This window comes from Heteronotia binoei, chromosome 2, assembly GCF_032191835.1.
Source record: "Heteronotia binoei isolate CCM8104 ecotype False Entrance Well chromosome 2, APGP_CSIRO_Hbin_v1, whole genome shotgun sequence".
Taxonomy (NCBI): Eukaryota; Metazoa; Chordata; class Lepidosauria; order Squamata; family Gekkonidae; genus Heteronotia; species Heteronotia binoei.
This window is the reverse complement of record NC_083224.1, coordinates 133,485,844-133,496,426: the sequence shown is the minus strand read 5'-3', so window position 1 is coordinate 133,496,426 and position 10,583 is coordinate 133,485,844. Positions and strand designations below refer to the sequence as shown.

At 38.9% G+C, this 10,583-nt stretch overlaps 1 protein-coding gene across 2 annotated transcripts in view; it reads right to left on the bottom strand.

The window, feature by feature from the left end:
- Nucleotides 1-1,695: 1,695 nt before the first annotated feature.
- Nucleotides 1,696-10,583, bottom strand: part of ST6GALNAC3 (ST6 N-acetylgalactosaminide alpha-2,6-sialyltransferase 3) — a 491,467-nt gene continuing 482,579 nt past the window's right edge. For both annotated transcript variants that reach the window (XM_060232040.1, XM_060232039.1), the window contains 2 exons: nt 9,243-9,350; nt 1,696-4,194 (listed from right to left, as the gene is read on the bottom strand). In XM_060232040.1, the coding sequence (XP_060088023.1) occupies nt 4,008-4,194; nt 9,243-9,350 (295 nt within the window). In that variant the 3' untranslated portion in view covers nt 1,696-4,007. The remainder of the gene's footprint in view (nt 4,195-9,242; nt 9,351-10,583) is intronic.

The following is a 10,583-nucleotide window of genomic DNA, read 5'->3' as shown; positions in this document are numbered from 1 at the left end:
GATACAAAGGAATGTTAGTATTCTTTAATGACTGTGAACATTTCCTGAACTGACAATTTGCCTGCAGAGGCCGAGTTTCAGACAAATCCTTAAATAATGTGTGTGAGAAATAGCATTTTTGCAATTTTGGATGGGCAGAGACAAGAGTAGAGACAGAAGCAGGTTGGCTGAAAGTAAACTCATTGGAGTCCAGACCTTCTCTCTGGGAACTGAAGACAGAGGATCTGCTGCTATTCTCATTTACTTGTGCTCTGCTTGCATCTTTGTCAATGAAACAAACAAACCCTGTTCCTAATAATTTAAACCTTCAGTTCTGCCTTATCCAAAGGAACCAAAACTCATCAGCACTGTCTCTGAACTTTCATGCTGTCCTGGAAAGTAAGTTTTAAAGTCAGTCTTGTTGATTCATCAAAAAACCACCAGTCAGGTGTGATTTCTCCTTCTATGTATGCTGGTTCACTACCTGTGCCAAATCAAAGTCCAGAGTTCTAGTAGAGACAGACCAGTCTATACAACACAAATTGCTGCCCCAATCTTGCATGTTTATGTCCAGATGACTTCATTTTGGTTTAGTGCTAAGGAAACCAAACAACACTGGAGAAAGATATTAGTGTGATTATTTAAAAGAGAATTTACCCTATACATATAAAGAAGTTTTACTGTCATTCCATTATCCCAGGAAAGCTAAATACTAGCCCCGATCTTGATAGCCCAGACTATCCTGATTTTGTCAGATTTTGGAAGCGAATCAGGGCCAACTCTGGCTAGTATTTGGATGGGCAACCTCCAAGGAATACCAGGCGCAGAGGCAGGCAATGGCAAACCACCTCTGAAATGTTTCTTAAAATAAGTCTAGCTCACCACCTAATGGTGCATAATGCTATAAAGAGCTAGAACTTCTGACTTACAGACAATCTTAGGATCTCCTGGCTATACTACCTACACTGCCATACAATAATTAATTAATTAGCTAACTACTAGAAGGAGGCTAGTTATTAACACCTGCACCAAACTACTGTGCTCTGGGGGAATCTATGGCCCAAAACTGGTATAAAACAGATGGAAGTTTGGATGCATATAGTCCCCCTATTCCCATCTTATTATCTGAACAGCATTATCCTCATTCCATGCCTATCAAGTACCGTGTATACTTAGATAGAGTCACATGAAGACTAAAAATTAGAACACTGAATTAAAAAAACAACAACAGGAAGAAGAGTTTAAGACTCAGAAAACAAGGACATAATTGCAAGACAACTGCAAGACAGATAACAGGAACTCCAATAAAATAATAAGGTATCCCAAAGCACTGTTGGTAGATCATTTCTTCTAAGGTCTATGCACACATTCTGATATAACCCTTGACTACTGAACCAAGACAAATCTGATGTGTTTACCCTGAGTTAGTTGCAAGCCCGCCACTAAAGCAGAGAATTGAGGTAATTTACCAGAGGTAAGTAAAAAACTATCAGGGAAACAGTTACCTCTAGTTCCATGTGGGGACAAAAGACAACTGTCCTAGGGTAAATCACAACTGTACAATATGTACAACTCCCCTTCCCAGCGTAAAAAGGTGGCACTTAATAATGGTGATTACAAGACTGTATATGCGATGAACATACAAAATATAGATCTCTATATACAAATATACAATAGGAAATACAATCCTTATACAAACACATGTAAAAAACATGATTTTGCTATTGTATTTTTATGATTCAGTAAAGCAGTACAAAATATCGGGTTGTTTATATTCTTGTTGACAATTACACATGCATAACAGTCACTTAACCTCTGTTCAAGTTTCAACAGTATTAATTATTACAGTGTTGTAGTTCTGATATTCCAGGTATTCAACATTTGACTGATATTCCAGGTATTCAACATTTGACATGATGAGGAACTTCACTTATATTAGATAGTTTTTTAAAAACACTTGCTGTGATTGTAAACTACCTGCATGTATCCTATCACTAAGCAAAATTTGAAGTCTTCCTCTAACTGAAGTGGTTCTTCCTCCAGTGGAAAAGCCATTTAAATTGATGAGGGTTTTTCAGACAAGAGAAAGGATTCGAATGTTGCTGAACAGAGTGATAGAATATGTCACCTTCATTATGTGGTAACTGAGATAATTTCATAATGAGGTGCCATACAGTAAAAGCCACATTATTCAAACTTTGATTCATCATCTACCTTACACTTTTTCCCTGGTTCTCATATAAACCAACACAACTAGCATAGCTATCTAGCACTGCAGATGCTTCCCATATCAGCTGGATCAAGGGTCCTCAACTTGGTGCCTATGGACACTATGCTGCCCAACAAAACCTTTTCTGGCACCAGTGTTTTTAGGAAGTGGATGGGGCCAAGTGGAATTTTTGTCCAGAAAGATCAAATTGGAGATTTGATGGGCTGGGCAAATTTTTTTTAAAATGTTTTTAAATGTTGCCATCACACCACAAGGATCTGTACTGTGTTTCTGAAATTAAGCTGTGGCAATCATTATGTGGCCATTTTGTTGCTGTGCCCACCATGCAAAGTCAGAGTTCCAAGTGTGTCCACAGGCTAACAAAGTTTGGAGACCCTTGAGCTAGATAAATAAAATTATACTTTACTTCAATTAGAAATGGGCAAGTACTAACATTCCAGAGTTATACCCATTAAACGGATAAGTCAGTGAGAATTTTAAAAAATGTATAGTGAAGGAATGGAGATATTCAGCATATTATAGCACTGACCTCACATTTTTGGTTTGATGTTCCTCAAATAACCCAGCACAGAAGAATGTGTGCCAAATGCCCATGGGTAGCTATAAGAATTACAAGCAAAGTATCATTTATTTAAAAAGCACTGAATATGCATATTTATTTATTTTACAATATCCTTGTGAGGTAGATGTTATCCCCATTTTTAAATATGGAGAATCTGAGGCAGAGAGTTGAGCCAAACTGTTCAAGAACAAAGGATTTATTTTCCAAAACTGTATAAGAGGTATGAAACACTGGACTTTTAAAATTCCACATTCAAGACTAGAGTCTTTTTTAAACATCTCAAACAGCATTTATAGAAATGCTGTTCCACAAAGGGAATGCAACTGAAGGCAAAAATTAGGTGAATGTTAATCAGTGCCACATCACTACTAGACAATGTCCAGAAAACCTGGATCTTTCAAAATAATACTGCTACGAAAGCAGATCATCAGTCACAGCACTTCAACTACCCTTGGGCCTTAGACATACAAAATCTTCATGTGTACAGACAATCTGGAGTTCACAGATCTTTCCTAGCACATTTCTAATTGTCTTATTTGCATAACTGTTTCATGTGATGTGCATGCTTTGGCATCACAAGAGTAAGCCTTTGGCTTGCACATTCCCTTTCTCCTTTTTGTATGGGCTCCAATTTTCTCCCTTTCACAATGCACCATAATTTGCTGTTATATGCAAACAGACAAACTACACTTTGCAGTTTCCATCTAAACCAGAATAGCAAATTGTGATTTTTTTGCAGTTTGTCTGAACTGGAACACTGAGTTTTTAGTTATGTATATAGTTTAAAAAATCCAACACATTATTGGGCTGGTCCTTAGTCTGGTCATGTTTAAGACAAAAACTGAGTTACCTTAATAATGAAAACTTACAACCTAACCTCAAGTAATTATAACAGAAAGCCGAAACAATCCAAATGTTTTGGTTGCACAAGAGTGTGCTGTATCCCTTAAAACCTGTATCTTTAAACCAAACTGCTGCTGTTTTGAATTAAAAATCCAGTTAAGAGTAAAGTGCATTTGTGATGTACAACCTTAAGAGATATAATAAGCATCTTGTATGTCTTCCACAGATTGGTAACTCTATCCTTATCCCACAGCAGAGCCATCCTTTATCTTGTTTATCGTTCATATAAATACCCACATTGAGAAGATCTAGACAGTTGCACATATCATTGTTTACTGAGGAATTTCCTATGTATAGTACTATGCTAGTAGTGAAAGGCTGGGAAATCCAATATCAAGACAATGTCCAGTTAGGATGTGTAAATATTATAGTGTGCTTCTTAGCCCACTCAGCAAATACTTTCTTTTCTGTAATAAACCTATGGCCTCCATAGGGTGCATTTTCATGTAGAAAGTACTCATCACATTCATCTCTTCCTGGTTCATAGTAGTGATAAGGAACCTTTCGAAAGCCTTCTGACCTAGAATGAAGATAAAGCACAAATGTCCATGAAACAAATTTTCTGTACCATCTGAATGGATTTGCTATTTGCTTTACATGTGAAACAGTAAAAGCTATTGTGGGAAAATCTCATTATGCAAAGCATAATCTAACAAACAGTAAAAAAAATGAAATGCAGAGTATAAACCGATAAGCATTCAAAATAATATAGTAAATGTTGTATTATTGTTATTTAGACAATCCATTAACTGGCATTTGTCAACAAACTGCAACACAAATCCTTTGTTAGTTAACAAGAAAAATCTCAACAACCATCCAGCATTCTTTCTGGTGCCTGCAGAAATTAATTCTGTAAAATTGCAGCAAGCAATACGTCCAGGGCTGAAGGCCCATCAAGACACTTACCAGTCACTGAAGAGAACAGGGAGGACATCCTTGTTTAGCTAGCTCACAGACACAGATCTACTCCTTCACTTAGTGCTTCAGCTTCTGCTGAGCAACAAGCTGAAACTTTGCTGGTGCCATGTGGCTCTGAGCCAGGCATCCTTCAGACGACCTATGGAGATGAACTGTGAGCACAGATTGTCAGCCCTACTTTCCCTCAATATTTTACTGGGTCTGTTCCCTTCTTGTGATGTCAGGGAATAAAGTAAGATAAAGCACATCTGCTGCAGTATCTTATTTGTTTTTTATAAATGGTAGATACACTGCTTTAATAATATTTAATTGTCCACTTCATTTTTGCACATGGAGATAAATTCAACAATCATCAGAGTCAAGCTCTATTAACTGGTACATTTTATTAACCAGCAACCTCCATTCTCCATGGGTGCCAGATAAAATTTTTACAGTACATTAACGACTTTTAATTCCCAAATTTACAATCTATAGGTTTAATAGAGAGCCAGTTTGGTGTAGTGGTTAAGCGTGTAGATTCGTATCTGGGAGAACCAGGTTTGATTCCCCACTCCTCCACTTGCAGCTGCTGGAATGGCCTTGGGTCAGCCATAGCTCTCACAAGAGTTGTCCTTGAAAGGGCAGCTTCTGTGAGAGTTCTCTCAGCCCCACCCACCTCACAGGGTGTCTGTTGTAGGGGAAGAAGATAAAGGAGATTGTAAGCTGCTCTGAGACTCTGATTCAGAGAGAAGGATGGGGTATAAATCTGTGGTCTTCTTAAATCCTATGAGTCCCTTCTGCTAAGTGAGGAGCCTTGTTTGAAGGGAAGGAGCCTTGCTCACTAGATAGCAGGGAAGTCTTTCTCAACAGAACTCCTTTTCCTGGACCAAGACTCCTCATTTAGTAGAAGAGACTAATAGGATCCAATCCTACAAGTTGCTTACAAGCTTTGAACACGTTACAGTGTACGCTTGGTTTTTTTAAACAAGAATTGTGTAAGGGAATCATGGAATCCAATTCTATAAGTTGCTTACACAAGTCTTGCTTACAACTTACAGTGAAACCATATTACAGTGTACACTTGATTTTTCTTTTTACATGAATTATGTGATTCTCACTTTACATTCAACACAAGAAGAGCAGAACGTGTGATTTAAATCCCACGCATACTCATGTATTGGTCCCTGATTTTCATTTGTAGAGTATATGCACAAACAAATGAACACACATTCATTGGGTGCTTTTACACACACTAAATAACACTCTTTCAATGCACTTTACAAATGGATTTTGCTGTGTGAAATGGCAAAATCCACTTGCAAATGATTGCTGAAGTGTATTGAAATTGCATTATTTAGCACGTGTGAAAGTGCCCACTGTAATGTGAACAGGATTACAGTCACAGGCTTTTTCACACCAATAATGTTTTAAGTGTGCTTGAGATTACATACAAACATGTATGCAGGGAACATATTTACAAACACAGGCATCATTTACATACACTCATCAAGTTTGCTGCTAGGTAAACTGTAAAGTGGTCAAAGTGGGTTATAAGATTATAACAAGAGAAATTTTAATCATGAGTTCGTAGCCTCTGATTCTTGCCCAGTCTAGCTCTACTGGCATTTTCTAAAGATGTTTACATGGTGCATACATGTGACCAGATGTGCTATAATTGGAAAAATCCAATGCATGGCTGTAGGATGGTGGAGACTTGTCTTAGCAGTAGTATGTGTGAAAAGGATCTTAGTGGACCATACCCTGGAAATAAGAACAGTGTGATGCGGTGGCTAAAAAGGCAAATGCAATTTTGGGCTGTATCAAGTATAGTGTCCAGATCACATGATGTGATGGTATAGCTTTACTCTGCTCTGGTAAGACTTCACCTGGAGTATTGTGTTCAGTTTTGGGCATCACATTTTAAGAAGGATATAGACAAGCTGGAGTGGGTCCAGAGGAGGGCGATGAAGTTGGTGAGGGGTCTGGAGACCAAGTCCTATGAGGAAAGGTTGAAGGAGCTGGGGATGTTTAGCCTGGAGAGGAGGGGGCTGAGAGGTGATATGATCACCATCTTCAAGTACTTGAAGGGCTGTCATATAGAGGATGGTGTAGAATTGTTTTCTGTGGCCCCAGAAGGTAGGACCAAAACCAATGGATTGAAATTAAATCAAAAGAGTTTCCGGCTCAACATTAGGAAGAACTTCCTGATTGTTAGAGTGGTTCCTCAGTGGAACAGGCTTCCTATGGAGGTGGTGGGCTCTCCTTCCTTGGAGGTTTTTAAACAGAGGCTCAATGGCCATCTGACAGCAATGAAGATCCTGTGATTTAGGGGGCGGTATTTGTGAGTTTCCTGCATTGTGTAGGGGGTTAGACTAGGTGATCCTGGAGGTCCCTTCCAACTCTATGATTCTAATGTAAATTGGGTTATACAGTCAAATATGTAGCCAACTGAAAGCAATACAATGCAGGCAGACACCACCCATTCAATCCATATTTGAATTTGCATCTAACTTAGAACTGCAGTTCATGATCCAGCAAACAATAGAGATAAATCCATCCTCACACTGATTGAATGCTCAGAGAAAGAGAGTGGACATGAGTGCATTGGCCGTGCCATCTGCCTTAGTGTGATTGCCAGCTTGTGTTGTCTATCTATGAAGAAAGTCTTTTTGCATATTCTCCCTCTTCATCAACAACACTGCTTTCTGAATGTTGCTGATTACAGATAAGGAGTGTATGCACAAGCACTTTCTCTATACGTAGGTGTCATGTGCATAAGTAGGGATGGGCACGAACTGGGGAAATGGAGATTTGTCTTGGTTCATGGTTCATGATGTCACATGAACAATAAACATTCCCAAATGTTCCCATTCACCAAACCATTTCAGTTTGTGAGGTTTGTGGATCTTTCCTTCCTCCTTTCTGCTGGTAGTAGCTCCCTGAGGCCAGAAGAATGGAAGGGGAGATCTTGCTACAAAAACCATTAAAAGGGAATGTTCCCTTTAAATGGCTCTTGCAAGCAGGTGTAATGCACAAGTCCAGTCTAAGCACTGCTTGGACTTCATACTCATGTGGCTTACAACAACCATTTAAAGGGAACGCTTGGAAGTGTGTGTGTGTGTGGGGGGGAAGGGATCATTGAATTGGCTTGCATCCATGTCAGCCTCTTAGGCTGATACAGATGCAAGCCATTTCAGTGATCCCTCTCACTCTCCCTTGCTTCTCAACATGAAACCCCACAAACTTTGGCCCACTCCTCACCCACGTGTTAGTCTATGACCCAGTCCAAAGTGGGGTTGTAAATATCTGACACCATCTGGAATAATGTAGTTGTTTCTTGGTTTCTGTTTTTAACTGGTTTTATTGGTTGTAATGCCTAGAGTCTTAAACCGTTAAGGAACAGGTGATTCATAAATTGAATATATAAACAAACAAAACCTGCCTGAAACCATGTGAAGTGTGGTAAATAGGGATAGGCCACAAGCCTCCAGTCTGCAAACCACAAAAAGGAGATGTTCGTCATGAAATTGGGATCATGATGAGGTTCCTGCCTATCTTTGCTCACGAGCCAGCAATTGCATGGAGGCAGGGGTCAAGACCAGTACACCTGCTCCCACTCTCCCTCTCGCAACATTCAGTCAACATGTAGATGAGTAATCTGTACAGGACTATAAAAGCTTATGCATGCCTAGATCTCTTAACCTGTGTAAGACCTAATCATTTCATCTTATTTTCAAAGTATGCTGGATTCTAGGAGATAGCAGTGTTGCAAAAATGATGTCTGAATATTTTGGATAGATTTGACCTAAAGTGACACGTTCAGGGCTTTTTTTGTGCAGGAACATACAGGAACACAGTTTCAGCTGGCTTGGCATCAAGGCGTGTGGCCTAATATGCAAATGAGTTCCTGCTGAGCTTTTTCTAAAAAAAAAGCCCTGGACATCTTAGAAGAATGTCCCTCAATTCTTAGGACAAAGTCTCCTATAGTTCTATTTAAATACTTATCAGTGCTTGGAAGACATGACGCTACTACCCACAGAGGTAGAGAGTTATGTATTTGAGCCCATTTCATTTCAGGACACACATACTCACAGAAGCTGTTAGCTGACTGAAAGTAAAGTAAGTCTCTTGGTATCTGATATGGGATAGCACTTCTATCATTGCTGTCAATATGTCTCTTTCCTCCTCTTTTGTTCTGTTTGTACATTGTTAAACAAAGCAGATATCACAAAAAAGCCATAAGTTTACAGTGCCATTTTGTACATAAGAAATCATACCCATCTTGCACTATGCCTGGGACTTGTCACTACTTTGGGAAGAGGGGAGCGCCTGACAAATAGAATTTGTCTCCTCTCTTATAGGCTATGAAGTGAAAAAGCAAATGGAAATGCTTTCTCTTCCTCTAGTTTCATTCCGATTTGGTAGAACATCTTTGATTTAAAAAGTTCTTTATGGTGTTTGACATTAAATTTTTGTAAATGCTTTTATTTAATCAATACCACATGCCATATGGGGACTAAATACACTGACAATAAAGTGCAACATCAATACAGAATGCTAGGGAATGCCTGCCTAATCCATATTTTGGATTTATGGCATTAAAATGAATTGTGAAATTTTGACAAGGCATCAGAATTGTAGATGCATGAAAATAATTTTCTGTGATCTTACTTGCAGTAGGTGTCATTTATCATCCCATAGACGTGTATGCTGTAGCAAGCATCCATAGCCAGTATTAAGGTAAACCAGCCAGTGCTGAGATAGGATCCAGACTGGACTCTGTAAAAGAAGCAACACACAACAGACTGCACTGAGAAATTGCTAACACTTTTTCAAAGACATATCATCTGTTATCTTGCACAAAGACATCCAGTAAGCTGACAAACTGTCAAAAATATATAATTATTTTGAATTATTTATAGTTGCCCTTTCACTCTGGCATGGTTGAATTCTCTGGCCTGCAGAAAGCCTTGTATATGCTAATATCTGAAATCTGTGTCATTTACCTGTAAGTTCCAGGGAATGAACATACATACATACATACATACATACATACATACATACATACATATATAATCAGTATGTGACTTCATCACTTGAATTCCCAAACAGAACAATAAAATAATATTCTTCTGCTGCCTTGCTGATGCAGGATCTAGCAACTTCTAGACATAGCAGCTGTTGCTCATTGTCATACATATCCTTAATTGAACTTTCAGAGTTGACGGTCATAAAGTAAGGAGGACTGTTCTCATCTACTAGTGCATTATATCTAGGTCAAATCTGCTGGATTCCAGCCTTGCCAACCTACCTTTCTTTCTTTCTTTCTTTCTTTCTTTCTTTCTTTCTTTCTTTCTTTCTTTCTTTCTTTCTTTCTTTCTTTTTCTTTCTTTCTTTCTTTCTTTCTCTCTCTCTCTCTCTCTCTCTCTCTCTCTCTCTCTCTCTCTCTCTCTTTCAATTTAAAAAACCCCCAAAATTAATATTCTGCATTTATGTGGACCACTAGTAGGACCAATCTGGTGCAAACACTTGTTTTATTCCAACAGTACTGCAGCATTAAGTGTTCCCAAATGATTAATCAGGCTCACATTTCTTTGTCAGTATCAAATGCTCTTTCTCTCACTATTTTATGCTCCAGGAGCAAATGAATAACCAGCAACACACCTAATGGAAAGAGCCCCCCTCCTATCTGATGCTCCAGAAAACTGCTGTCCCTTAACAAAGAACCGCTGCCAAACGGACTTATTTGTATGTTATGGTTCTCATATGGGAGGCAGTTGGAACCCCTCTGCATAGTAATATAGGCTTGGCTCCAATGGGCCCCTAGTACCCGCAGAATGTGTTGCTACTCATGCAAAGGAGAGCCTGCTGTTTTCTAACAGCTCTCCCTCCCACCTGTGCAGTTTGGGGGAAAGGGCATGGAATCCCTTATGGCACAATTAGGACATACTAGCAGTACTCTAGATGCAAACGATAATTCTTGAAAAAGCTGCCTCCATGGATTTCCCTATG